The 27,995-nt window shown below is 60.2% G+C and overlaps 1 protein-coding gene across 1 annotated transcript; it reads left to right on the forward strand.

Annotated features, from left to right (window-relative positions):
- Positions 1-46: 46 nt before the first annotated feature.
- On the forward strand, positions 47-27,975 carry ERBB2 (erb-b2 receptor tyrosine kinase 2). The gene is made up of 27 exons (XM_029075930.2): positions 47-191; positions 8,158-8,309; positions 9,442-9,643; positions 10,493-10,627; positions 11,675-11,743; positions 11,910-12,025; positions 13,268-13,409; positions 14,425-14,544; positions 15,541-15,667; positions 15,889-15,962; positions 16,291-16,381; positions 16,983-17,182; positions 17,565-17,697; positions 17,939-18,029; positions 18,213-18,373; positions 18,489-18,536; positions 18,689-18,827; positions 19,392-19,514; positions 20,010-20,108; positions 20,374-20,559; positions 22,254-22,409; positions 23,448-23,523; positions 23,618-23,764; positions 25,185-25,282; positions 25,848-26,027; positions 26,399-26,645; positions 26,873-27,975. The coding sequence occupies exons 1-27, from the start codon at positions 113-115 to the stop codon at positions 27,235-27,237; spliced, it is 3,756 nt and encodes a 1,251-aa protein (XP_028931763.1). The 5' UTR covers positions 47-112; the 3' UTR covers positions 27,238-27,975.
- The last annotated feature ends 20 nt before the right edge of the window (positions 27,976-27,995 follow it).

Here is a 27,995-nt window from a genome sequence, read left to right on the forward strand (position 1 = left end):
AAGAAAGTTAAAGCCCCCCGCCCCTCCTCCCCCGGCCGGGGCCAGGACCGGCCTCCACCGCCCCCCAACTCCGGCCGGACGACAGCCATGGGCCCGGGACCGCGGTGAGATCATGGATCTGCCCCGCGGCCACTGCTACTTTTGGGGTCTCCTCCTGGCCCTGCTGACCCCGGCCGTGGGCAGCACGCAAGGTGGGTCCTGCCCGGGGGTCGCAGGGGAGGGCAAGCGGGGCGGGCTGGCAGCCTGGGCTCCGGGGCGCAGGGCCCAGAGGGGAGGGGGCTTGACTTTCCCCCGGGGGTGGGTGGGGGGCTGGGTTGGGGGCGCCTGGCCTCGACTGGAGAGGTGTCAGAAAGTTGCCCCGACCGTCCGGCCGGACTCCGAGGCCTGGTCCGCGGCGAGTGGCGCTTAGCGCAGAGTTTGCCCGCACAGGACCGGTGCTTTAGGGGCTGTGTCCTGGGGTCCCTCGGGGGCCTGGATGGGTGGGGGGGGGGTCCCCTGTTTTGTCCCCCGTCCCCATCCCGGGGCGGCCCCAGTGGGCCACCCCCCCCCCCCCCCCGTCCCCGGGTGGGGGTAGGTCGCGAAAGAGCCCGGCAACCAGTTGGGCCAGCGGGGGAGACCGGGGAGAGGTAGTCAAACTGGCTGGTGGGGTTGCCACACTGGGCCTGGGAGGGTGGGGCGGGCAGACTTCTTCTCTGTTGTTGTTTTGAAAGTTTCTCTGGTGCCCTTGCCAGCGTTTCTGGGTCCTTGGGGTGGTCGGGGTCCCCAGAAGGGGGTTAGGGGGAGAGGGTGGCGGAGAGAATCCGTCCTGGGCAACTACAACTGGCAGCCCAGACAGAGCTCTGTCCGCAGGAGGGATTGGGGGGTCAGGGAGGCTGGGGTTTGATGGGTGGGGGGGCCAGTGGGAATGTATTCAGAGAAGCAGTGTGGCCTAATGAAAAGGACACGGGCCTGAGAGTCAGAGGACCTGCGTTCTGGTCCCAGGCTCTGCCGCTGGTCTGCAGGCAAGTCGCTGAACTTCTCTGTGCCTCACTTTCCTCCTCTGTGAAATGGGGATTAAATATCTGTACCCCCTTCTACTTAGTCTGAGAGTCCCATGAGGGAAAGGGAGAATGTCCGATCTGATTAGATCAAATGCCGCCCTTGGTTCACAGTAAGCGCTAACAAACGCCCCACTTTTTATATTGTTATCATTCTTGTCCCGTCCTACAGGGGAAAGGAGAGACGGGTCGACCCAAAGAAGGGGTAGGAAGAGACGGAGGGTTTGGGGGGAGCTAGTGGATGAGGGGAGCACGAGGGTCGGCCTGTCAGTCTGTCCGTGCTGCGTCTCTCAGGGTAGATGCCCAAGCCTGGGGAAGGCTGGAGGCTGCAGGGGGTGGACAGAAAACCAGACCTTCAGAGGCAGTGTGCCCATCCAGGTTTGAGTTGTCTTGCGTGTGTGGTGTTTGTGTGTGTGCGTGTCTATGTGTGTGCTGGGGTGGTCTTCCCCTTGGTGCGTCTGTTGAGTGTCCTTGTTACGCTAGGGTTGCGCACCCCTGGGGCTCCTGGGGGTGTCTTTATGTTCCCGAGGGGACCCTCGTTCCCTCTCTCTGTCTGCCTGAAGGACCTCTGGGCTTATGAATCCTTGTGGGTCTGGGTTTGAATGTGTGTATTTGTGTGTGTGTGTCTCTGTGTGTTCGTGTGGCTAATGTTAGCCTCGTTTCTTGGGGTCCAGTGCAGATCCCCGGGCCGCTTCGGCTGGAGGGAGCCATGTTGGGCCAGTGGCTTCATTGGCCCAGGAGGCGTTGAGCGAGGGACTCCTGGAGAGGGCTCAGCTCATCCCTCCCTCTGCCTCCGTGCCAGGTAAACCCTTCCCGTTCTCTCTGAGGAAGAAGGCACACTGAGCACCCCCCCTTCCCCTCCCAGCCTCCTGCCTGGGGTCTCCCACCCCTGGGAGGGGAGGCCAGAGAGGATCGATCACCGCCTTTGAGATCCTGGGACAGACAGGGGAACCTTGGGGGAATTACAGGCAGCATTTGGTTCAAGCGCTCAGTACAGTGCTCTGCACATAGTGAGCACTCAGTAAGTACCATTGATTGATTCTGGGGCCAGTGGGAGGGCCTGAGATGGGGTCGGAGGGCACAGTTCCTAGTTATCTCCCCGGCTGGCCTCGCGAGGGGTAGGGGTGAGCATCAACTGCGCCTCAGTTTCCCTTATGGCCTTGTGGAGTTTCTGACTTCTGATGAGGCTATAGGTGTCAGGGACGGTTGAGGTGCAGCTAGGAGAGGTTAGCCCAGGAGGTGATAAGGGGAGAGGGGTTTTGGCAATTTATGAACAGGACTTTCATCTTCCATCTCTGTAAAAATCAGCCTTGCGATGGCCCCCGGCTCTCAATCAATCAGTGGTATTTATTGAGCACTTACTGTGAGCAGAGCACTGTAGTAAGCGCTTAGAAGAGTACCATATAACAGAGTTGATAGACACGTTCCCTGACTGCAAGCATCTCACCGGCACCTTGGTTCCTATCCATTCTGGAGCAATACCGGGTTGGTGGGGAGGGGTTGTTGGGAAGAGAGGCAGGGATGGGGGAATCTATATCATACCCGTGCAGATAACTCATTATTTACCAGCCTGCACTGGTGTTTACCTACCTACATGGTGATAGTTTATTGACAATCTCCTATCTTGGTTTGGGTTCAGCCAGATGTCTCTGAAATTTCCAGTCCCGGATGGGGTTGACCGATGGGGGTGGGAGAAGCTGGGGGTCTTGTCCTGTGGCTTTCCTCTATGGCCTTGATATCAGAGCCTCCCCCTCCCCTACCTCTTTCTGAGCTAGTCCGAGGCTCCCAGTTCTGACTCTTCATGGGCCCCTCCCAGACATTTTTTTTATGGCATCTGTTAAGCGCTTATTTAAGCGCTTACTATGTGACAGGCACTGTACGAAGCGCTGGGGTAGATACAAGCTAATCAGGTTGGATGCAGTCCGTGTCCCACATGGGGTTCAGAGCCTTAATCCCCATTTTACAGATGAGGTAACTGAGGCAGAAAGGAGTGACGTGACTTGCCCCAGGTCACACAACAGAACCAGAATTAGAACCCAAGACTTTTGCCTCTCAGGCCCGGGCTTTTTCCACTAGGTCGGGCTTGTAGGTCTGGGTGCTATTTAGCAACCTTGGATCCTCAGGTTGGACAACAGACCAGGCAGGGAGGAGCAAAAAGAACCCAAGGGAAACCTCTGAGGGTCATGGGTTAAGAGAAGGGGGCAAGAGAAGCACCATTCATTCAATCATATATATTGAGCGCTTACTGTGTGCAGAGCACTGTACTAAGCGTTTGGAAAGTACAATTCAGCAACAGAGACAATCCCTAGCCAGCCACGGGCTCACAGTCTAGAAGCGGGGAGGCAGACAACAAAACGAAACGGGTACAAGATAGTGGACAGAGCGCAGGGCTGGGAGTCAGAAGGTCATGGGTTCTAGTCTCGGCCTTGCCACTTATCTACTGTGTGAACTTGGGCAAGTCACTTCACTTCCCCGTGCCTCGGTTACCTCATCTGTAAAATGAGGATTGAGACGGTGAGCCCCACGTGGGACACGGACTGTGTCCAACCCGATTTGCTTGGGTCCACCCCAGTGCTTAGTACAGTGCCTGGCATGTAGTAAGTGCTTAACAAATTCCATAATTATTATTATCATTATAGAGGACCTGTGTTCTAATCCCAGCTCTGCTACTTGGCTGCTGTGTGACCTTGGTCCTGTGACAGAATTTCTCTGGGCCTCGGCTTTCTCATCTGTAAAATGGCATTTCAGTACCTGTTCTCCCTTCTACTTAGACTATGAGCCCCATGGGGAGCTTAATAAATAACAGTATTATTATTGGTACTGGAGAAAGGTCTCAGTAGCCTGGGCTTCTCTGGGGAGCTGAGTCCTTCTGGTTGGGGAGGGTGGTTCTTTCTGCAGCCCAGGCCTCAGGGTCAGGGGGAGCCTCTCTTCCCGGACCTTTCCCCTTCCTTCCCCCTGAATTTTCCCAGTCACCTATTGGTTCCCAGCTTGGATGCCTTTGAGGGGAAAAGGTGTCTTTGGGAAGGGCCACCCCCCTCCTTTAATTGTAATAATAATAATGATGGCATTTCTTAAGCGCTTACTAAGTGCGAGGCACTGTACTAAGCACTGGGGTGGATACAAGCAAATTGAGTTGGACACAGTCCCTGTCCCACATGGGGCACACACTCTCAATCCCCATTTTATAGATGAGGTAACTGAGGCCCAGAGAAGTGAAGTGACTTGCCCAAGGCCACCCAGCAGACGAATGGTGCAGCTGGGACTAGAACCCATGACCTTCTGACTCTCAGGCCCGTGCTGTACACCATGCTGCTTCTCATTGTATTTATTAAGTCCCTGCTGTGCAAAGCATTGTTCCAAGCACTGGGAAAAGAATGCCCTCTGTGAGAAATCGACCTGGTCCCTGACCCCTAAGGGGTGAGGAGGTGAGGAACAGCGGTCAGGCTGCAGGGAAAGGGGCAGGCCAGGCCGGGCTGGCCACTGCTATGGGAAACGGGAATTGTATGCCATGGGCGGCCCCTGGCACAGGGAGAGAAAACCAGGCCCATCCTGGGCTGTGGGCGGGAGGGACAGCTGGGCGGAAATGGGTGGCCTGGAGGGGGGCAATGGGGCACTCCATCTGCCCACCTCCATCTTGCTACGGTGCTGGGGCTCCGCCACGGGGCGGGGGACGGGGCACTGCGCTGGTGGGGGTAGAGAAGGAGGCGGGATGGGGGGGCTATGGGGAATCCAGCCTGGAGAAGAGACAAGTCTCAGGGGGCACCTGCATGGGTCAACTGGCCCAGAGAGAACATGAGTGCGGGAAGAGTCCTACCCCCCGGGGCGGCGAGGGGCTGGAGCTCAAGGGGTCAAGCTGAAGGCAGACAGGACGGTTCTGACTTTGGGAGCAGACCCCCAGCTGCCCCCCAGATCCAGAGCTGCAGCAGGTGAAGAGCAGGAGAGCCCAGGGCACGGTGGGAGGACTCAGGCGTCTGGATTTCCAACCCTGACCCCTTTCTCCCGGCCCCAGCTGGGACTTGGAGTTGGGAAAGGGCATTGGGTGGGTGGGGGACGGGGAGCTAGGGACCCCCGGGCACTTTACATGGGCAGCAGGGTGGCTAGGGCCTACCGAAACAAATCCGAGACTGGACCAGAGGGACTTGGCCTCCTGGTGCAGTGGGGAGGATGGAGGTTAGACCTTCAGAGGGACTTCCTGCTGTTGAGATCTGGGGAGGGGGCGACCCAGGGGGACCGGGGAGCCGCCCCCAACCCCCACCCTGTGCCCAAGATGACCGAGGGGCGGCGATCTGAGTGGGTGCGGGCAGGCAGGGGGATGGATCGGGTGATCCGGTGGCTTTAGGAATCTCGGTTTGACCCGGCGGGCCTGGGTGTGGGGGTGGGGGGCTCACGAAGGGGGGCTCCAGTCATCCCTGCAGCCCGGCAAGACTGGAGAGCAGCAGTCCGGCTCAGCAGACCCCGCCGAGGGGCGACCGGGAGAGGCTGGTTAATGATTGTGGGAGTGGAGGGGGGCAGAGGGGGGCTTGGCCCCCAGAGTGGGGCTCTGTGTGTGTGTGTGTTTGTGTGTGTGAGATTGACCTACCCTCAGTCAGTTGTGAGGAGACCCACCCCAGCCCTGCCCTAAATCTCCTGTTCTTCCCACCCTTTTCTGTCCTTCCCCCCTTTTCCACCCTCCCCATGTTGTGCAAACAGTCAATCTGGACCTCTGATCAGCTCCCTGGCTGGGAAGGCAAATTGGCGGACAAAGACCGGGCCAAGTGGTTATTTACTTGGGGGATTGACTGAGGTGCTTGGGCGTGTATATGAGTGCGTGTGGATGAGCGTGTTTGTGTATGAGGGAGCTCCCAGGGGTGCGACCGTAGATACATGTGGGTGTGTTTCTCTGGGTGCCTGGGCGTATGTGTGTTTGTGTGCAAGCGGGCGTGAGCATGTGCGGGTGTGTGTGTTTGGGTCTTTGTGTGCGCCTCTGTACACCTGTGTGTGTGTGTGTGTGTGTGTGTGTTGGCATCTCTGTGATCTGGGTCTGGGTGCCAGTGTTTCTTTGGGCCCTTCAGGGAGTGTGTTTGTGAGTTTGTGTGTGTCTGTGCTGGCGTTACTACTGTGTCTGCGTGATCGGTTGTATGTGTTTCTGTCCATGTTTCCCAGGGTGACGGTCCAGCTGTCCACTGGCCCGGAGACCATCGGGGAGGGAAGGAGGGGGAGAAGGAGGCTCCAGGGCCCGGGGCGGGATTTCTGCACCTGCCCTTGGCCTCCAGCCCCAGAGCCAGGCGAGGCTCCCACTGGGGGGGGGAGGCTGGGGGTAAGGAGCAGCTGAGGCTGCTGAGGGGTGCTGGGGGTAGGGGGGGAAGAGGGGAGAGGAGGAGGAGGAGGGTGGTGGCCGAGGGGACGTTATTTTGGGCTCCAGGGTCCCTGGGCCTGAGCCCCCCGGATCTGGTTTCTCTCTCTCGGCCCTAAGCCGGGGGAGGGGCTGACCCGTCCAAGCCTCATTTCAGCCCAGAGGCAGCTGGGAAGCAGGATGCCCGGGTCCAACTCTCCCCCCCCCCGACCCCCCCCAAGCCCCTGCTTGGGGCAGAGGAGGGAGGGAAGGTCAGGGGAAGGGGAGGTGGCCGAGCGGCCGAGCGGAGAACCCAGGAGTTCTGCCTGCTGCCAGCCCCTGTCACCGAGGCCCAGTGGGGAGGACTCTGGGGTGGGGGGCACGGGGGCCATACCTACCTAGTGTCCCTCCTCCGGCCCTGCCCTCGCCCTCCCTTCTGCCCCCCCACCCCGCCCCCACACACCCCCCCCCAGGCCAGACGCAGCAGGTGTGACTCATGTCTCACTGGAGCAGTTAAACGGGTCTGTCCAGAGGACTGCCCAGGCTTATTAACCTCCTCCCTGTCAGTCCCTGCCCCCCCCCCCCCGTGCCCACCATTACCTCCCCTCCCTGCCATCCCCCCAAGTGGCGGCCCCCACCAGTCAATCATATTTGTTGAGCGCTTACTGTGTGCAGCGCACTGTAATAAGTGGTTGGGAGAATACAATATAACCATAAACGGACACATTCCCTGCCCACGGTGAGTTTACCGTGTAGAGGGTACATTATGCCCCACAGCTTCCCACCTGCTTTCCCTGCCCCTCCAGCTCCCACTCTTGGGTACCGGGCACCACTCCTCCGGGCACCTCAGGATGCCAGCCCACCTCGGGGCCACTGTCGCCAGCAGAAAGCCCCGAGGCGTCTGCGCCGAGTGGCATCTCTGTGGCAGGGGAGTTGGGAACCGGCTCTGGAATTTTGCCCCGTGGCCTCGGTGGAGCCGAGCGGGATGGAGGCCGAGGGCCAGGTTGGGTGCCCGGGGAGCAGCTCACTTCGTCTCCCTCTCTTTCCCGGGCCTCCGCTGGGGCTCGTGTCTGGGTCCACGTGCCGCTCGGCACCCATGGGACGAACGCCCCGAAGGCCGAGCGTGGCCCGGGCCCGGTGACACCCAGAGCCCTGCCCATCTCCCGGCGGCTCCCAACTCCGACCCTTGGTCCTCCCTCCCTGCCCGCTGGTTGGGTGGCATCAGGGGTGGGTGAGGAGCTCCTGCCAGGAGTTTGGCGTGTGGGCGATCCCGGAATGCAGCTCCCCAAACCGGGGGCTGTGGGAGGGTTAACTGTGCCCTTGGGGGGAAGGGGTGGAGGGAGTGATTCATCCCCCCCACCCCCTAAAGGGGATTTTTGCCCCCCTGGCATCCAGCCAGGGCCTCTGGGCACAGCATCGGAGACAATTGGGGACTTTCTCTGCCCGTATGTGGTCATAGAGGTCGTCTTCCATGGTGGTGAGTGGGGTCGGGGGGCAGGCGCCCGGGGTCGGGACCTACCCCCACCCACCCGGTGCCCCCCACATCCGTTCCGGATGGGCCCCGCTGACGCGGAATTAAACCGGAGTCATTGCTCACCCCCTCCCCCCGGAACCAGCCCCTCCTGGCAGGGACCCCACCTCCTCTCCCATCCACCATCCGGAGGGATCGGGACGGAGGGGCAGGGCAGGGGCACGGGGAGACCCCGCGGGCCGGACCCTGCTCTCCGGGCGACGGGGTTCCCTGTCCCCCTCGGCCTCTGCCGGGCAGCGCCAACCCTGACCACCCCGTGCTTCCTCCCCCCGCCCCAGTATGCACGGGCACGGACATGAAGCTGCAGCCGCCGGCCAGCCCGGAGACTCACGTGGAGATGCTGCGGCGACTGTACCAGCACTGCCATGTGGTGCAGGGGAACCTGGAGCTCACCTACCTCCCTGCCCACACTGATCTCTCCTTCCTTCAGGTGAGACTCCCCATGCCCACTCCCCTCGCCCTCCCCGCCCCCCCTTGCACCCCATCTCCTCCTCCTGAGGGAGCCCTGTGCGGACCAGGAACCTCGGGCCCGGCCCGCCCGGGTTAGCAGGGACCACCTGGACTAGTGAGGCCAGGCAGGGCTCGTGGCCCAGGGGAAAGAGCACGGGCCTGGAAGTCCGAGGACATGGGTTCTAATCCTGGCTCCGCCGCTTGTCCGCTGTGCGACCTGGGCCAAGTCACTTACCTTCTCCGGGCCTCAGTTGCCTCATCTGTAAAATGGCAATTGAAACTGGGAGCTCCATGTGGGACAGAGACCGTGTTTGACCTGATTACCTTGTATCTACTCCAGTGCGTATAACAGTGCTTGGCACATAGTAAGTGCTTAACAAATACCACAATTATTAGTAGTAGTAATTATAATTATTATAATTAATTATAATTATTATTATTATACCCACCGTTCCCCCTCCCCTGAGAGAATACCCTCAGTAATAATAGTAGTAATGGGATTTGTTAAGCTCTAACTATGTGCCAGCCGCTAGCAGCGTGGCTCGGTGGAAAGAGCCGGGGCTTGGGAGTCAGAGGTCATGGGTTCGAATCCCGGCTCTGCCACTTGTCAGCTGTGTGACTGTGGGCCAGTCACTTCACTTCTCTGTGCCTCAGCTACCTCATCTCTAAAATGGGGATGAAGACTGTGAGCCTCACGTGGGACAACCTCATTACCCTGTATCTCCCCCAGCGCTTAGAACAGTGCTCTGCACGTAGTAAGCACTTAACAAATACCAACATTATTATTATTATTATTATTAGAAGTGCTGGTGTAGGTACAAGATGATTGGGTTGGACACAGTCCCTGTCCCACACAGGGTTCACGATCTTAATCCCCTTTTTACAGATGAGGTAACCGGGGTACAGAGAAGTTAAGTGACTTACCCAAGGTCACCCAGCAGACAAGTGGTGGAGCCGGGATCAGAACCCAGGACCTTCTGACTCCCAGGCCCGTGCCCCATCCACTCGGCCACGCTGCTTCTCGGTGGGGTGGAGGGCCTGGAGAGCAGTCCCGACGTCTTGGCTTCCAAACTGGAGGGGCCCCCACAGCTCATGTTTTCCCACCCCGACAGACCATCGAGGAGGTGCATGGCTACGTGCTGATCGCCCACAGCCTGGTGAGCTTCGTGCCGCTGCAGCGGCTGCGGGTGGTGCGGGGCACGCAGCTGTACGAGGAACGCTACGCTCTGGCCGTGCTGGAGAACGGCCCCCGCGGCCTTGCCGGGGCCCCCGCTCACGCCGGCCTCCGCGAACTGCAGCTCCGCAGCCTCACGGGTGAGGGCCGAGAGGCGGGAGGGGAGTGTCGGTCAGCCCTCCTAGAGGTGGGGTGCAGGGGAGATAGACCCCAGCGGGGAGAGACCCCCAGAAGAGACAGCAGAGTGACAGGGGGCATCCAGTCAGACAGAGAGACAGACATGCCCAACAGGGAGAGGGCAGGGGCTGGTTGGGGAGGGAGGGTGGCATAAGTGCCAGTTTCGGGGGGTTCCGGCTGTGATGACGTCACTGTGGCCCCGGCCACCCCCCCCGAAAGCTGTCCTTCTCACCGACTTCCAAGTGACCCTGGGAGCTTCCGAGAGGCTGGTCTGGAACACCCTCCCTCCTCCTATCCGACAGACAGTGACTCTCCCCCCCTTCAAAGCCTATCGAAGACACATCTCCTCCAAGAGGCCTTCCCTGACTAAGCCCTCCTTTCCTCTTCTCTCACGCCCTTCTGCATAACCCCGACTTATTTCCTTTATTCTTCCAAGCGCTTAGTACAGTGTTCTGCACACTGTAAGTGCTCAGAAAATACCAATGACTGACTGCTTGGGAACAGCCCGGGCGGACCGGGCCTGGCGGAGCGTCAGCTCGCCGGAGGCCCTGCCGCTCCCCAATCTCTCTGCTTGCTCTCATTCAAATGTATTTAGTGAGCGCTTACTGTGTGCGAAGCACTGTACGAAGCACTTGAAGAGCACTTTTAAGAGCTCTTCCCTTCCCCCAGGTCCCAGTGAAAAGTGGTGTGGGTGGAGCAGGGGGCAGAGGTGGGATGGGAGAAGCGGGGCAGGGGCAAGTGGAGGAGGAGACGACGGTTCCCGGCGGCAGCCCCTTGCCTTGCTCTCACCCACCCCCCGCCCTCGCCCACAGAGATCCTGAAAGGAGGGGTCCTGATCCAGGGGAACCCCCAGCTGTGCCACCAGGACACGGTGCTGTGGGAAGACGTCGTCTACCGACACAACGAGCCAGCCGTCTTCAACATCGATAGTAACCGCAGCCGCATCTGTGAGTGTTCCCCGGTAACCCTAGTAACCACTAACCCCTGTAACCCAGCTCCCCATAACCCTGGGAACCACTCGCCGCTGAAAACCCAGCTCCCTATAACCCCAGTTCTCCGTAACCCTGGTAACTGGCACCCCATAGGCCCGATAACCCCCAAATCGGGTAATCCTGGGTCCCCAAACCCCGGCTCCTCATGACCCTGGTAATCACTAACCCAGGTAACCCAGGTGTCCCATAACCCCAGTAAACCACTAATTCAGGTAACCCCGGCACCCTATAACCCGGTAACCAGCAACCCAGGTAAACCTGGCTCTCCAAACCCCAGTTCCCTGTAACCCTGATAACCATCAACCCAGGTAACCCAGGTGTCCCATAACCCCGATAAAGCACTAACTCAGATAACCCCGGCACCCTGTAACCCTCGTAATCACCAACTCAGGTCATCCTGGCTCCCCAAACCCCAGCTCCCCGTAACCCTGGTAACCACTAACCCTGACATCCCTGGTGCCCCATAACACTGACCCAAGTAACCCTGATGCCCCATAACCCCAGCTTCCTTTAATCTTGGTAACCACTAATCCAGTAATCTGGTGCCTCGTAACTCAGACAACCCCATCTCCCCATAACCCTGAAACCCAGATAATCCTGGCTTCCCATAACCCAGGCAGCCTGGTGCCCTGTAATCCTGGTACCTTGTAACCCCAACTCAGGTAACCCCAGCATCCAGGTAACCCAGGAAGTCTTAAGAATCCTCCCCTAGTCCCGCTGGCCCCCAGCCCCTTTCTCAGCCCTTGCTACCCCCATTCCAACTATCCTTACTCCTCAACTCTCTTCTGAGTAGGGGGAGGCTCCTGTTTCTTCCCCAGTCTCTGTCTCTTGAACTCTGTCCGTCTGCCACTGCTTCTCGTTCTCTGCTTGTCTCTTTGTATCTCTGTTTCATCCTCTCTCTGTCTCTGCCCCTGCGTGTCTCTCACCCTCTGACAGCCTGTCCCGCGTATCTCTGCCTCTGCCTGCACCTCGCTGACTCCGTGTCTATCTCTCACTGCCCAGGCGGCCCCTGCTCCTCATCCTGTAAGTCCCAGAAATGCTGGGGAGAAGGTGCCCAGAATTGCCAGAGCCGTGAGTCCCGGGGTGGCCGAGGGGCCCGGGGTGGAGAGGGCTGGGAGGGAGGGTGGGGAAGGGGCAGGATTCCGGTTTGGGGTCGGAGTGGGAGAAGGGGGGAAGCAGGGGTTCGGCGGGCACAGGAGTCTCACCCACCACCTCCCTTTCCCCCACCCGCCGACAGTGACCAGTACCATCTGCACCAGCGGCTGTGCCCGCTGTAAGGGACCCCTGCCTACCGACTGCTGTCATGAGCAGTGTGCGGCAGGCTGCACCGGTCCCAAGCACTCCGACTGCCTGGTACGTACCCACCTGGTACCCGCTGTCTCCATACCATCCTCTGAGGTGGGAGAGGGGGAATATGTAACTCTCTTTCCAGGTCCTCTCTGAGGGCAACTCCCATGAGGGCGTGGCATGGAAGCGAAGCTGTGCCTTTTTTTCCCTTTACCCCATTTGTTAAGCACTTACTATGTAATAATAATAACTATTATTATTACTGTATTTATTAAGCGCTTATTAGGTGCCAAGTACTTTTTTAAGCTCTGGGGTAGATACAAGGTAATCACATAGTCCCACGTGGGGCTCACAGCCTTAATCCCCATTTTGCAATTGAGGTAACTGAGGCACACAGAGGTTAAGCGGCTTACCCAAGATCACACAGCAGACAGTGGCAGAGCTGGGATTAGAACCCACATCCTCTGACTCCCAAGCTCTTGCCACCTGATCACGCTGCCCAGCTCTGTACTCAGCACTGAGGTGGATTCAGGTCAGACACAGTCCATGTCCCACGTGGGGCTCTCAGTCTTAATCCCCACTTTACAGATGAGGTAACTGAGGCACAGCCCAGCAAAGTGACTTGCCCAAGATCACACAGCAGAAAAGTGATGCAGCCGGGATTTGAACCCAAGCCCCCTGACTCCCACGCTCAGGTTATATCCTCTAGGCCACGTTGCTTTCTGTGTCCTGCCTGACATTACCTACCCCTCCGGCGCTGTGGCACCCTCTGGGGTGGGGGGGTGGGAGAGAAGTAGGGCACCCCACTAGATTGTAAGGTTCTTGAGAGGGGTAATAATAATAGATGTATCCCTATTTTCAGGGGAGGAAACTGAGGCCCAGCACAGTGAAGTAATCTGCCCAAGTTCACTCAGCAGGCAGGTGGCGGGGCCAGGACTAGAACCCAGCTCTTCTGACCTCCAAACCCAAGCTCTTTCCACGGGGCCATGTTGTTTCCTGCACTCTCCCAACCTCTTAGTACAGTGCTTTGCCCATAGTAGCGCTCAATAAATACCACTGCTTGCTCCATCAACTGATTGAGCAGCAACGCAGGGGAGTGGAGGAGAGGAAGCGTCCCCGGGTATGTGCCACGTGCCAGGCCGGGCCAGGGGGCCAGAAGGCACCCCGGTGAATCCCGGGCCTGCTGGACCCCTCACCCAGATCCTCGAGCGCGGGTGACCCGGAGAGAGATGGGTGGCTCTGCGACCTGGCAGTGCCAGGAGGTACCCGGAACCCCAGAGGTCCCTAACCCTCTCTCCCCGCCTCCAGGCTTGCCTCAACTTCAACCACAGCGGCACCTGTGAGCTGCATTGCCCACCTCTGGTCATCTACAACTCGGACATGTTTGAGTCGATCCCCAATCCCGGCGGTCGCTACACCTTTGGGGCCAGCTGTGTCACCGCGTGCCCCTGTGAGTGACCGTCCTGGGGAGTGAGGCCGGGGGTGATGGGGGCAGTGTCCATCCCTGGCCTGGGCAGAGATCATTAGGGCGAGGCCAGGGGGAGAGGAGATTTGGTCCTTGCCCTCAAGAGCCTGTCTGCTTGAAGGGGGAAGAGACAGGGAACACACACGTGTACATACACAGATGCACCCCCACACAATCACCCTGCCCCCTCCTTCCTCACCTCGCTACTCTCCTACTATAACCAGCCCTCACACTCCGCTCCTTTATTGTTATCCTTCTCACTGTACCTTGATCTCGGCTACGTCGCCACCGCCGACCTCTCACCCACATCCTGCCTCTGGCCTGGAACACCCTCCCTCCCCGTATCCGACAGACCATGACTCTCCCCACTCTTTACTGAAGGTACATCTCTTCCAAGAAGCCTTCCCTGACTAAGCCCTCTTCCTTTTCTTTCACTCCCTTCTGCGGCATCCTGACTTCCTCCCTTTATTCATCCCCCCTCCTCCCAGCCCCACAGCACTTATGTCCATATCTGTCATTTACTCATTTATGTTAATGTCTGTCTCCCCCTCTAGACTTTCAGCTCGCTGTGGGCAGGGAATATGTCTGGTATATTGTTATATCGTACTCTCCCAAGCGCTTACTACAGTGCTCTGCAAACGATTAATTGACTGACCCACGATCAGGCCCAGGGAGCTGGAGTGCTCAGAGTGACTTGATTTTTGGTGGGGGGGGGGGGTTAACCTGGGAAGACTTCCTGGAGGAAGTGTGTGGTATTTGAGTTTGGAAGGAGGGGAAGGACATGACTTGGTAAAGAGGAGCTGGGGAGTGAAGTGTCCTGGGTGTGTGAGGTGGGCAGCGGGGAATGGAGGGTAGAGGGGGTATGGAGGACTCCCTGAAGGGCTCTGGAGAACACAGTGAATCAGGGAGAGGGAGGGCACGTTTATGCAGAGCAGAAAGCACCAATCGGGTTGTGAGGGTGCGACACACACCACCCTCCGCCCGCCACGTCTCCCCACAGACAACTACCTGGCTACGGAAGTGGGCTCCTGCACCCTAGTGTGTCCCCTGGACAACCACGAAGTCACCACCGAGGATGGGACCCAGCGGTGTGAAAAATGCAACAAGCCATGTCCCAAAGGTGAGGCTGCCCCTCCCCTTGGCTGGCCCCCCTCCCAGGCTGGGCCCCGCCCCACCCCAAATTAACTTTGCTCCTGGTTGTTTGGACCCCCAACTCACAGGCCCCGCTCCCTCCTGCTGACCCCACCTCAGCTGGTCTCTCCTCTATCCAGGTGTGGGGACCAGAACTACCTGGGCAGGTTTAGCTTCCGACCAGCTCCACATGGCAGAGTCTTAACACTGAGCCGTCCTGGGCCAGTACCTGGGGTGCCCCGGGTGGAAGGGTGCCCTGGTGGGGGCAGAGGACTGGGCCGTGGGGCAGCAGCGTGGCCTAGTGGATAGGGCACGGGCCTGGTAGTCAGAAGGACCTGGGTTCTAATCCTGGTTCTGCCACTTTATAGTAATAATAATCTGAGTGCTTACTATGTACCAGACACTGTAATAAGTGCTGGAGAGGATATAAGCAAATTGGGTTGAACACAGTCCCTGTCCCACATGGGGCTGACAGTCTTAATCCCCATTTTACAGATGAGGTAACAGGTCCAGAGATGTGAAGTGACTTGCCCAAGGTCACACCGCAGACAAGTGGTGGAACCAGTATTAGAACCCATGTCCTTCTGACTCCCAGACCCGTGCTGTATCCGCTAGGCCGTGCCACGTGTCTGATGTGTGACCTTGGGTGAGTCACTTCACTTCTCGGTGCCTCAGTTACCTCATCTGTAAAATGGGGATTAAGATTGTGAGCCCCAAGTGGGACAGCGACTGTCCAACCTGATTAGCTTGTGTCTACCCCAGCTCTTAGAACAGTGCTTGACATATAGTAAGTGCTCAACAAATGCCATTATTATTATTATTCTGGGGGCAGAGTTTGCCCGTGGAGGTGGGGAAGGAGTCTCTGTTGCAAACCGAGGAGGGTGAGGGGGACCTGAGGGCCAGGGCCAGTGCCCGGCTTGGCAGAGAAGGGCTGGTGTCTGAGGTGGGCACCGTGGTCTCTCCCTCCCGCCCCCTTCACCTCCAGTGTGCTACGGGCTGGGCAGAGAAGACCTGCGAGGAGTCCGAGCCGTCACCGCCAAAAACATCGAGAGCTTCAAGGGGTGCAGGAAGCTCTTTGGGAGCTTGGCCTTCCTGCCTGAGAGCTTCGCTGGGTGAGAGGGCTCGAGGAGCGGAAAGCTTGGGGGGGCTGGGCTCAGGCCAGGAGTTGAGCGGTGGGGGTTCCGGAAAAGACAGGGGACAAGGGTTGAGGCCTAAAATGGGGAGTGGGATGGTGGGGGGCTGGGGGGAAGGGTCGGCAGCTCTGAGGGGACAGTCTGGAGGTAACTGGTGGCTCTGGGGCCTCCTCTGGCCCTGCCCTCGGACCCCACTCCAGGGACCCCCTGACCAACACCCTCCCGCTGAAGCCCGACCAGCTCAAGGTCTTCGAGAACCTGGAGGAGATCACAGGTGGGTAATTTATCTGGGCGCCACATCCGGCGTTGGCATCCCCATCCTGTCCCGGCACCCTAGCATCCCGTCCCAGCTCTGTCCCCCCGCGTCTCTTAGCCGCCATCCCCGCCTTGTCTTCTTGTCTACAGCTCTCCCAGCCCTCCCTCACCCTTCCTTCCCTCCCCCCCCCGAATCCACGTACTTGTTCTCTGGTCCAGGCCTAGGGTCCTACGTGAAGACCCAGGTTCTGATGCCTTTCTTTGCCTGGAGGTCTGGAGAGGGGCGGCGGGGTCTCCTGTCTGCCACCCCCCCCGACCTCATGGACCCCTTCCCTTCCTTCCCCCAGGTTACCTGTTCATCTCGGCCTGGCCGGAAAGCCTGTCAGACCTCAGCGTCTTCCAGAACCTGCGGCTCATCCGGGGGAGAGTGCTGCATAAGTGAGGATGCGGTGGGAGGAGCTGGGGAGTGTCAGGGGGCAGAGGAGGGAGAAGGGGTGGCTGGAACGCCCTCCCTCCTCATATCCGACAGACAACGACTCTCCCCTCCTTCAAAGCCTTATTGAAGGCCCATCTCCTCCAAGAGGCCTTCCCTGACTAAGCCCTCTTTTCCTCTTCTCTCACTCCCTTCTGCGTCGCTCCGTCTCGCTCCTTTTATTCGTCCGCCCTCCCCGCCCCACAGCACTTACGTCCATATCTGTCATTTATTTATTTCTATTCATGTCTGCCTCTCCCTCTAGACCGTAAGCTTGTTGTGGGCAGGGAATGCACAGATTATGCTCCCAAGTGCTTAGTACAGTGCTCTGCACACAGTAAGCGCTCAGTAAATGCGATCGAATGAACGAATGGGCCATGGGTGCTGCAGAAGCTGAGGGTTTAAAGGTTTGGATGACCTATTAGGGAGAATAGAGGGAATGGAACAGACATTCAGGATCCGATAGCGGGGCATCGGAATGGGGGGCATCGGTGAGGAGCAGCGCTGGGGATTGCAGGTAGGGAAAGCAGTACCCATTGCCTCAGTTTCCTCTCCCATCCCCTCCAGTGGGGCCTACTCCCTGACCCTGCAGCACCTGGGCATCAGATGGCTGGGGCTGCGCTCGCTACGTGAGGTGAGCAGCGGGCTGGCGCTGATCCATCACAACGCCCGCCTCTGCTTCATCGACACCGTGCCCTGGGACCATCTCTTCCGCAACCCCCACCAGGCCCTGCTCTCCAGTGCCAATCGGCCCACGAATGAGTGTGGTAAGGCCAGCCCCCTCCCACCCCGACCCCTCTTCTGGACCACCGGGGGTTGGGGGATCTGAAGAGGGTGGGTACTGGAAAACCTTTTTGGGGGGTGGCCCGTGAATGCCAGCTGAATTCCCCCAATCCATGCCCCAGTGCTGGCACATGCCCCCTGTGGCCTGGAGCCCTTGGGCCTCGCGGAGTGTGCCCACTGATCTCTCAGGATCGGAAGCCCGGGTGCCAGGGGAGGGCCCTGTGTCTGAGAATGGCGCTTGCCGCTTAGCGCTCTGCCCCAGCTGTCCGCCTCCCAGGGTGTGATACCAGTCAGGTCTGGAGGTTGCCCTGTGATGGAGGGCCTCACAGTGCCTCCTTGCCCCCCTGCCCCCTGTCTCCCCTGCAGTGAGCGAAGGGCAGTCTTGCAACCAGCTGTGTGCCCAGGGCAAGTGCTGGGGCCCTGGCCCTTCCCAGTGTGTCAGCTGCAGCCAATTCCTGAGGGGTCAGGAGTGTGTGGAGGAATGCCGTGTCCACCATGGGTATGGCCCCTCGGCGCGGGGTGGGTGGCCAGGTCCACCGTGGGTACGGCCCCTCGGTGCAGGATGTGGGGGTGCCGCGTCCACCACGGGTACGGCCCCTCCGTGCGGGCGTCGGGGTGGGGAGGGTGCCGTGTCGACTCGAGGAATGGAGACGCCCACTGAGCCGGGCCCCTGGGAGTCGGGGGTAGGGGCTGAGGTGTCCTGAGTCCTGACTTAGCCTTCTCTCCCCCTCCCCCCACAGCTCCCCTCGAGAGTACGTGAGGGAGAGGCGCTGCCTGCCGTGCCACCAAGAGTGCCAGCCGCAGAACGGCACAGAGACCTGCTTCGGATCGGTGAGGCGCGCTCAGGCACAGAAGGCGGCGGGTGGGATGGAGGCCATGATGGGCAGGGGGAGGGGAGTCCCCGCGCCTGTCTCTCCCCCAACTCCGGGCCCAGCCTGCCCATGCTCCAGCCACCCACACCCGGCTCCCCCTCCCCTGCTCACGCCAGCCGCCCGACCTTCCCTACGCCCACAGGAAGCGGACGAGTGCGTGGCTTGTGCCCACTATAAGGATCCGCCTTTCTGCGTGGAGACCTGCCCCAGCGGCCTCAAACACGACCTCTCCTTGGTGCCCATCTGGAAGTTCCCGGATGAGGACGGCATCTGCCAGATCTGCCCCACCAACTGCACCCACTCGTGAGTGAGGGCGGGACGGCCCCCCTGGGCAGGCGGGAGGGGACAGGATGCGCTGCCCGGGGTCGGGAGTGGGGTTGTGGGGCTGACACCTCACCTCAGCTCCTCTCCTCCCCAGCTGCGCTGTGCTGGATGCCCACGGATGCCCGGCGGAGCAGAAGCCCAGGTTTCCTCCAGGGCGGGGTGGAGTTGGGCCCGGTGTGGGGGGAGGGGTGTTCCCCCGGGCTCTCATCCACCCTGGCGCTGCCTGCCCCATGCCCCTTTCCCCCACCCTTGCCCCTCGGGGCTGCTCCCCTGACCCGGCTCTTGCGCCCCCAGCCCAGTGCCGTCCATCATCGCGGGGGCGGTGGGCGTGCTGCTCGCGGTGGTCCTCATTCTGGCCACCGGCATTTGGATCAAGCGAAGGAGGCAGCAGGAGCGGAAACACACCATGCGGCGGCTGCTGCAGGAGACCGAGGTGGGCTGGACGGTGGGGAGCATTAAGCGCTCCGGGGCTGTCGGGGCTCGGGGGGGGGGGTGGTCAGAGGGTGGCCAGCTCTGGGCTGCGGGGACTGGGGGTGTCAGAAGGTGGCCCGCTGTGGGCTGGGAAGACTGAGGGGGCGGGGGGCAGAGGGCAGACAGCTCTGGAGCTGTGGGGGTCGGAGGGCGGCCAGTTCTGGGGCTGGGTGGAGCTGTGGGGGTCAGAGGGTGGCTCATTCTGGAGGTGAAGGGGGTTGTGAGGGTCAGAGGTGGTCAGTTCTGGAAGTGGGGAGGCTGGGGTGGGGGTCGGAGGTGGTCAGTTCTGGGGCTGGGTGGGGCTGTGGGGGTCAGAGGGAGGCCAGCTTCAGAGCTTCGGTCAGGGGGGCGTTAGAAGATGGTCAGCTCCAGGTCTGGAAGGGCTGTGGGATAGGAGTGTGGCCAGCTGGGGGGCTGTGGGGGCCATGGGGTGGGTTGGGGGAGCTGCAGAACTGGGGAGCGGGCTGCGAGGGACTGTGCTCCCAGGATCCAACCTTCCGGCCGTCCCTCCCCACCCCCCTGGCAGCTGGTGGAGCCGCTGACGCCCAGCGGGGCGCTGCCCAACCAGGCCCAGATGCGCATTCTGAAAGAGACGGAGCTCAAGAAAGTGAAGGTCCTGGGCTCGGGTGCCTTTGGGACGGTCTACAAGGTGAGGGGGTGGGGCCGTGGCCGAGGGGGCCGCGGGGGTGGGGCAGCTGGGGCCGGGCCTGGAGAGCAGAGGGTGGAGCCGGGCCACGGGGCTGGGGGCCGGTGTGGAGGGGGTGGGTGGCCGGGGCCGGGGTGGGCACCAGCCTGAGAGCCGGAAGGACCTGGAATCTAATCCATGTTCCACCACTTGCCTGCTGTGTGACCTTGGGCAAGTTGCTTCACTTCTCTGGGCCTCGGTTACCTCATCTGGAAAACGGGGATAAAGACGGGGAGCCCTATGTGGGACAGGGATTGTGTCTGATCCGATTAACCTGTGCCTACCCCAGAGCTTAGTACAGTGCCCGGCACAAAGTAAGTGCTTAATAAATACCATAAAAAACAAACCAATAAACAAAAAACGCCCCCAGGGGTTGGGGATGGGGCCTGGGACTCTCCTCCCTCCCTGATGTCCCCTGAAAGCTTCCCCCCCACCTCGACCCCCCCCCAACTCCTCCAGGGCATCTGGATCCCAGACGGGGAGAACGTGAAGATCCCGGTGGCTATTAAGGTGTTACGGGAAAACACATCTCCCAAGGCCAACAAGGAGATCCTGGACGTAAGGACACCCCACCCGCCCGGGGACAAAGGGACCTTGGGATTATTAGTGACCATTATTGATTACCTATCATTACCGGGAGTGAGAACCCTGCTACGGTGTCCGTGGCCCATCCTGGCTTTGAAGGGGGAAGCCGTGGGGAAACACCTTGAGGCCAAGACTCGGTGCCCATGGAGGGTGGTCCCCCTCCCCTGCCCCCTCTAGCTCCTCTCCCTCTCTCCCTAACGCCGGCCCCCCGCCACACCCCCCCGGGTGGCCTTCACAGGAAGCGTACGTGATGGCCGGGGTGGGCAGCCCCTATGTCTCCCGTCTCCTGGGCATCTGCCTGACGTCCACGGTGCAGCTGGTGACCCAGCTCATGCCCTACGGCTGCCTCCTGGACTACGTGAGAGAGAACAAGGAACGCCTGGCTTCCCAGGACCTGCTCAACTGGTGTGTGCAGATCGCCAAGGTGGGTGCTCCCTGCCCGACACCCCAGCTGTGACCCCCGGGCCTTCCTGACCTCCAGACACCTGAGCACCTGGGGCCTATGAGGGAGGGGAAGTAGGACAAACATAAGCACTTAATACAGTGCTCTGCACACAGTGAGTGCTCAATAAATACAGTCGAATGAATGAACGTACAGACAGTGACCATCCACGTGGACACTGACAATCCCAAGCAGGACAGGAGCTAGGGGTGGGGAAAGGGGCTATGGATTGGGCTGGTGGGTTAGAAAGTAGGGGGTGGCGGACAAGGAGGGAAGGGGGGAATTGGAAACGGTTTCCATGGCCTCGAGTTGCAGCGTCCAGGAGAGGGGGTGCAGTTGGGTGGGATTTTGGGGGGCGTTTTGGGGCAGTGGGGGCCGAGGGATGGGGGGGGGGGGGGCGAGAGGTGTGGGGTGAAGATAGAAAGGCCGAGTGGATAGAGCGCAGGCCCGGGAGTCAAAAGGATGTGGATTCTAATCCTGGATCTTCCATTTGTCCGCTGTGGGACCTTGGGCAAATCACTTAATTTCTCTGTGCCTCAGTTACCTCATCTGTAAAAATGGGGATTAAGACTGAGCGCCGTGCGGGACAGGGACTTTGACTAACCTGATTAGCTTGTATCTATCCCAGTGCGTAGAATAGTGCTTGACCCATAGTAAGTGCTTAACAGATATTATAAAGAAGAAAAGAACAAATACGATTATTGCTATTATTATTATTATAAGCCTAGGAGTAGAGCTCCTGGAAGGTAATAGGGCCAGGTTGGAGGGCTGAGTCCCTGTAGGGAAGATATGGGGTTGGATCTCTTCTCGATTCAGAAGCTCCTCTGGGGAAAGGGAGGAAGAGGATTCGCACTGCTCCTTCACTCTTTAAACGTTCCCTCAAAGCAGGTCCCTTTCCACCCAGGGGTGGCTACAAGCTGACACCTTGAATAGGCTGTCGCTGCAGTGAGAGGGATTTGGGCTAGACAGAAGGAATGGCCACTGGGCGCTCCAGGTGAATGAGGGAACTCGTGAAATCTCCCACTTCGGAGATCCCTAAACACAGGATCGGTCAGTCAGTAGTATTCATTGGGCGCTTACGGTGTGCACAGCGCTGTCCTAAGTGCTTGGAGGAGTTCAGTACAATAACAACCATTTCCTGCCCACAATGAGCTTGCAGTCTAGAGGGGGGAGAGAGACATTAATATAAATAAATTATAGATAAGTACATAAGTGTCCTGGGGCTGGGATGGAGGATGAGTAAAGGGAGCAAGTCTGGGTGATGCAGAAGGGAGTGGGAGGAGAGGAAAGGAGGGCTTAGTCAGGGAAGGTCTCTTGGAGGAGAAGGGCCTTCAGTAAGACTTTGAATAGGGGCAGAGTCATTGTCTGTCAGATATGAGGAGGGAGGACGTTCCAGGCAGGAAGGGGGCGAGAGGTCGGTAGTGATAGATGAGATGGAGGGACGGTGAGAAGGTGGGTATTAGAGGAGCAGAGCGTAGTGGTTGGGTTGTAGTAAAAGGATCGGAAGGAACTCCTGTCAGAGGTAGGGGCTGGACCAGATGACATCTTGACTCCTGCGATCCCTTGAGTCTTGCCCATCCCCGGTCACACTGCCCCCCCGCCTCCTCTGGACCTTCCAGAGTGGAGGGAGGCCTGCTGAGGGACCCCCGCCCCCCCCCCCCCCCCCGTCCCTGCAGGGGATGAGCTACCTGGAGGAGGTGCGGCTGGTGCACCGGGATCTGGCCGCCCGCAACGTGCTGGTCAAGAGCCCCAACCACGTCAAGATCACTGACTTCGGCCTGGCCCGGTTGTTGGACATCGATGAGACGGAGTACCACGCGGATGGAGGCAAGGTGAGTCGCAGCGAGGCCTAGTGGACAGAGCCCGGGCCTGGGACTCAGAGGCCCTGGGTTCTAATCCCAGCTCTGCCAATTTATCTGCCGGGTGAACTTGGGCAAGTCACTTCTCTGTGCCTCAGTTCCTTCATCTGCAAAAGGGCGATTCAATTCCTGCTCTCCCTCCTACTTAGATTGTGAGCCCCATGTGGGACCCGGTTATCTCGGATCTAACCCAGTGCTTACTTCAATGCTGGACACATGGTAAACGCGCTCAACGAATATCGCAGTTGAGGTCGGCCCCACAGCCAATGCAGGGTGCTGGTTGGGGGGGACAGAGAGGGGTGGAAGAGACACAGTCCCTGCCTTGAGGGGCTGCCAGTGTCAAAGGGGAGAAAATATACATACGTTCACACTACCTTCTGCCTCCCTGCTGGATGCTGGACAAGATCGTTCATTCAGTCATTTATCGAGCGCTTACTGTGTGCAGAGCACTGTACTAAACGCTTGGGAGAGTACAGTACAACGATAACCGGACACATACCCTGCCCACAACGAGCTTACAGTCTAGAAAGTCAGAGACACGGTCCCCAACCTCAGGGGCTGCCACGGATTTACAAAGTCATGTGCACAAATGTTCACAGTGGCTGAGGTGGTTCGGGAGAAGCTGGAGCTGCGGAAGAAGATTTTCTGGGGAGAGGAAGGATCGTGACTCGGTGGAACAAGCACGGGCTTGGGAGTCAGAGGTCTTGGGTTCTAATCCCAGCTCTGCCACCTGTCTGCTGTGTGACTTTGGGCAAGTCACTTCACTTCTCTGTGCCCCGGTTACCTCCTCTGTAAAATGGGGATTAAGACTGTGAGCCCCTCGTGAGACAACCTGATTACCCCAGCGCTTAGAACAGTGCTTGGCACATCATCGTCATCATGAGATTGCGAGGAAGAAAAGAGTTCCTGGGACCCTCTGTCCACCCCAACCCTTCCAGGACTCCCAGAGGTCACAGAGCAGGATGCTCACTAATGCCCAGCGGCTCAGCCCGTGATCCTTCCCCACCCCAGGTTCCCATCAAGTGGATGGCCCTGGAGTCGATTCTCCGCCGGCGCTTCACCCATCAGAGTGACGTCTGGAGCTACGGTAGGGAGACCCCCCTCCGCCTCCCGGGAGGAGAAGCAGAGCAGGTAGGCGGTGGGCCTGGAGAGAACCTCTAAAACGTGGATCTCCGTCCCAGGCGTGACGGTGTGGGAGCTGATGACGTTTGGGGCGAAGCCGTACGACGGGATCCCGGCCCGAGAGATCCCCGACCTGCTGGAGAAGGGGGAGCGCCTGCCCCAGCCCCCCATCTGCACCATCGACGTCTACATGATCATGGTCAAGTGTAAGTCGGAAGGCCGGCCTGGGCCGTGGCGGGCAGACCCGCACCTGCCACCTGAACTGGGCTAGGGGGTCCGGCGGAGGTGCTGGGGGTCGGGGGCTGGTGCGGCCTCCCACCCTTTGAGGCTGGGGGTGGGCAGTCAAAACCACTCCATGAGAAAAATCTAGGCAGGACAGATCCTTGTGGAAAGAGTCTTTACAGAGGCCGAGAGGGGGTGTAGAGAAAATGTCAGTCAGTCAGTTGTATTTGAGCGCTTATTGTGTGCAGAGCACTGTATTAAGCACTTGGGAAAGTATAGTATAACAATAAGTGGACACATTCCCTTCCCACAACAAGCTTCTAGTCTAAAGGAGGAGCACTGGTGACCCAAGCTGGAGGAAGGCAGAGAGGATTCATTCAACAGTATTTATTGAGCGCTTACTATGTGCAGAGCACTGTACTAAGCGCTTGGAATGAACAAGTCGGCAACAGATAGAGGCAGTCCCTGCCGTTTGAAGCGAAGGCAGGGGCTAGGGCTGAGGCTGGGGGTCCCGGCCCTGTGGGACTGGGTCAGGGTATCGCAAAACTAACCCCGGCCAAGATCGAGCGTGTTGGACCCCCGACTCCAGCAGCCCCGTCCCCACCCCTCCGTTTGAGGCTGGGCAGAGCAAGCCGGGGCTACGACAGTGGGGTCAGGACCCCCTACTTTGTGTGAGTGACAGCAAGCCCAACTTCCCCTCTGGTCAGTCCACCTGCCCTGGATTCATTCATTCACTCAATAGTATTTATTGAGCTCTTACTATGTGCAGAGCACTGTACTAAGTGCTTGGATTCTGGGACTCCCCTCAGGCAGGGCTAGGCCACTGGAGGGGAGGAAGAAGCTCATTGTGGGCAGAGAATGGGTCTGCTTATTGTTGTATTGCACTCTCCCAAGCGCTTAGTACAGTGCTGTGCACACAGTAAGCATCAATAAATACGACTGAATGAAAGGAGGGCAAGTAGGGGGACTTGCTCGCCGGTCAGTCAGTCAGTCGTATTTATTGAGCGCTACCGTGTGCAGAACACCGTACTAAACGCTTAGGACCGTACAATGTAACAATTCCCTGCCACAGCGAGCTTACGGTCTAGAGGGGGAGACGGATAGTAACATAAATAAATATAATTACAGATAGGTACATAAGAGCTGTGGGGCTGGGAGGGGGGGATGAATAAAGGGAGCAAGTTAAGATGCAGAAGGGAGTGGGAGAAGAGGAAAGTAGGGCTCGGCCAGGGAAGGCCGCTTGGAGAAGATGGGCTTTGAAGGAGGGGAGGGGAATTGTCCGTCGGAGATGAAGAGGGAGGGTGTTCCAGGCCAGAGGCAGGATGTGGGCGAGAGGTCGGCGGTGAGATAGACGAGAGATCCTCGTGGGCATTGTCCTGTCGGCGTTATCCCTGCACCCTGCAGGCTGGATGATCGACTCGGAGTGCCGCCCACGTTTCCGGGAACTGGTAGCCGAGTTCTCCCGCATGGCTCGGGACCCCCAGCGTTTCGTCGTCATCCAGGTACCCGGGGTCCCTCCCCCTGCCCTCCCGGCAACCTGCCCGTTGGCCCGGCCCCTCGAGGGACCACCCCCCAACCGTCTGTCCCTCCCGCCGACCTTCGGAAATCACCCCCACCGAGACACAAAACTCAGTCCAGTGCTCCGCCAGCAGTAAGCACTCAGTAAACAGCAGCACGGTGTAGTGGGTAGAGCACGGGCTTGGAAGTCAGAAGATCATGGGTTCTAATCCCGGCTCCACCCCGTGTCAGCCGTGTGACCTTCGGCAGGTCATTTCGCTTCTCTGGGCCTCAGTTACCTCATCTGTTAAAAATGGGGATTAAGAGGGTAAGCCCAATATGGGACAGGTTGTGTCCAACCTGATGAACCTGTATCCATCCTAGAGCTTAGAAAACCGCTTGGCACGGAGAAAGCGCTTAATAATACCGTATTTATTATCGCTATTATTGTTCAATACCTTTTATGGATCGATCGGCGGATTCCCCCTCTTTCCACCCCTCCTCTTCCCGGGCCGGGCTGCGGGGGGCGGACCCGCGGTCCGGCACCAGAGCCCCCGTCTCCCCCCGCAGAACGAGGAGCTGTCGGGCCCCGCCAGCCCCATGGACAGCACCTTCTACGGCTCGTTGCTGGACGAAGATGAGATGCAGGACCTGGTGGACGCGGAGGAGTACCTGGTCCCCCACCAGGGCTTCTTCAGCCCCGGGCCCGCGGCCCCCACCGCCGGCCGCCGCCACCCCTCCTCCATTGGGGTCAGTACAGCACCCCCCTCATCCAACGTCCATTGCTGCTCCCCTGCTACCAGCCCTCCGCCGGTTTCCTCTCCCGCGGATGGCCTCGGCCTGCCCGCCGTCTTGCGGGGGCCTCCCCCTGACTCACCATGTCCCTCCCTGGGGGAATGGCTCGGGGCAAAGCCCTCTGCCCGCCCGTTCTCGCCCCTGCTGACAGTGTCCAGGCACCCACCCCGGCCCTGGCAACCAGCCCCCGCCAGCCCATCCCCATGCCGGTCACCCATCCCCACTCCAGGCACCAGTCCCGCGACTGTCCGCCCCCCTACCCGTGTGGCAGCTCACCCCCCCGGCATTGTTCCCCGCCCCCGGTGACACCTGTTCCGTGCCCACAGAGTGGTGGAGAGCTGGCGGTGGAGGCGGAGGGGCCCGAGGAGCCCCCGCGGTCCCCGTCGGACCTGTCGCAGGGCGCCGGCTCGGACGTGTTCGACGGGGAGACCGGGACGGGGGTGGCCAAGGGGCAGCAGGGTCCCCCCGCCCGGGAAAACAGCCTCCTGCAGCGCTACAGCGAGGACCCCACCAGCCTCCCTGCCCCCGAGGCCGACGGCTACGTCGTCCCCCACGCCGGGGACCCCCCGCCAGGTGCGGACCCCCCGCGGCCACGGTCGGGGGGAGGAGGCGGGAGACCCGGGGAGCGGCGGGCGGCCTCACGTCGGGATCGGGACTCGTGGGTCCCACGCTCTGGCCAGGGAGGGGTCGGCTATGCTCTTGGTCCTCCCGGGAGGGGCAGGATAGGAGGAGGGACGCTCGGGTACGGCCCCTGAAGCTGGCGCGTGGGGTGCCCCCCCCCCAACCCCTTGTCGTTCCAGAGTACGTGAACCAACTGGAACCCCGGCCCCCACCCCCCTCGCCCCTGGAATGCCCCCTGGCATCCGGCCCGCTGAGGCCGGCGACCTCCACCCTGGAGCGCCCCAAGGGCCCGGCCCCCGGGAGGAACGGGCTGGTCAAGGACGCGTTCGGCGGAGGCCCCTTCGCGGGGGCCGTGGAGAACCCCGAGTACCTGGCCCCCCGGCCCGCCCCCCTCCGGGCCTTCGACAACCTCTACTACTGGGACCAGGGCCCCCCCGAGCCCGGGGCGCCCCCCAATGGCTTTGCGGCCACGCCCACGGCCGAGAACCCCGAGTACCTAGGCCTGGCTGAGTCCGTGAGCCACCCCAAGGACCTGGCAGTATGAGAGCGGGAACCACCGGCGGGGGGGAAGGGGGCCCGGGCCTGGCGGTGGAGAGGGGCCGGGGAGGGGGGGCACCAGCCCCCCACCTCCTCGGACTCCAGCCCTCGACTGAGGACAGCGGGCGTCTCCCACTTTCCGCTGCCGGGGGAGCCCCCGACGGACCCTCCCTGGGACTGCACATCTAGACTGGGAAGAGCTGGGGCCCAGGAACACCGGGGCCCAGGCCAGTGGGCACCTAGTTGCTCCTTCCCAGGATGGCACATCCGACCGGGGGCACCCTTCCCAGGCAGCCGGTGCCGCCCCCGAGTCTGACTACCAGGGGAGTGGACGGAGCCTGGCCGGCCACGTGGATCCCCCTGGGCGCGTCAAGCCGTGCGGCCTCTGGGCCCGGATCTCGGTCCCTCCTGACCTCGGACTCCTGAGTCCAGGGGAGAGCTTTCCAGGCCCGGGGCCCGAGGAGACCCAGACCGTGGCCGGTTCCCTCCTATGGAAGGGGCCCTTCAGCCCCCCCAGGAGACGGGGCCACGAGAGAGCGTGCCCCGGCTCGTGGGCCGAGGGAACCGGGCCCGTGGACGGTGTGGACGGCGTGGATAGCGAGTGATCGTGTTTTCTTTTTTTAACTTGCTTTTTTATGTTGAAACGGGGTCCCGGGGGGAGGGCCGGGGAGCGAGGGGCCGGGAAGGCTGGGAGGCCGGGGGCGGCTCCTCTGCGCGGAAATACAACGTTTGGGAAAGAACGAAAGAACTGGGCTTCTGCTTCGT

The sequence above is a fragment of the Ornithorhynchus anatinus genome, chromosome 11 (assembly GCF_004115215.2).
Source record: "Ornithorhynchus anatinus isolate Pmale09 chromosome 11, mOrnAna1.pri.v4, whole genome shotgun sequence".
Lineage (NCBI taxonomy): Eukaryota > Metazoa > Chordata > Mammalia > Monotremata > Ornithorhynchidae > Ornithorhynchus > Ornithorhynchus anatinus.

Excerpts from the sequence above, each read along its gene's own strand:
- ERBB2 (XM_029075930.2), top strand. The coding sequence starts at position 113 with ATGGATCTGCCCCGCGGCCACTGCTACTTTTGGGGTCTCCTCCTGGCC. Across the intron at positions 10,628-11,674 it reads TAGTAACCGCAGCCGCATCT|GCGGCCCCTGCTCCTCATCC; the intron begins GTGAGTGTTCCC and ends CTCACTGCCCAG. Across the intron at positions 23,524-23,617 it reads GAGTGACGTCTGGAGCTACG|GCGTGACGGTGTGGGAGCTG; the intron begins GTAGGGAGACCC and ends TCTCCGTCCCAG.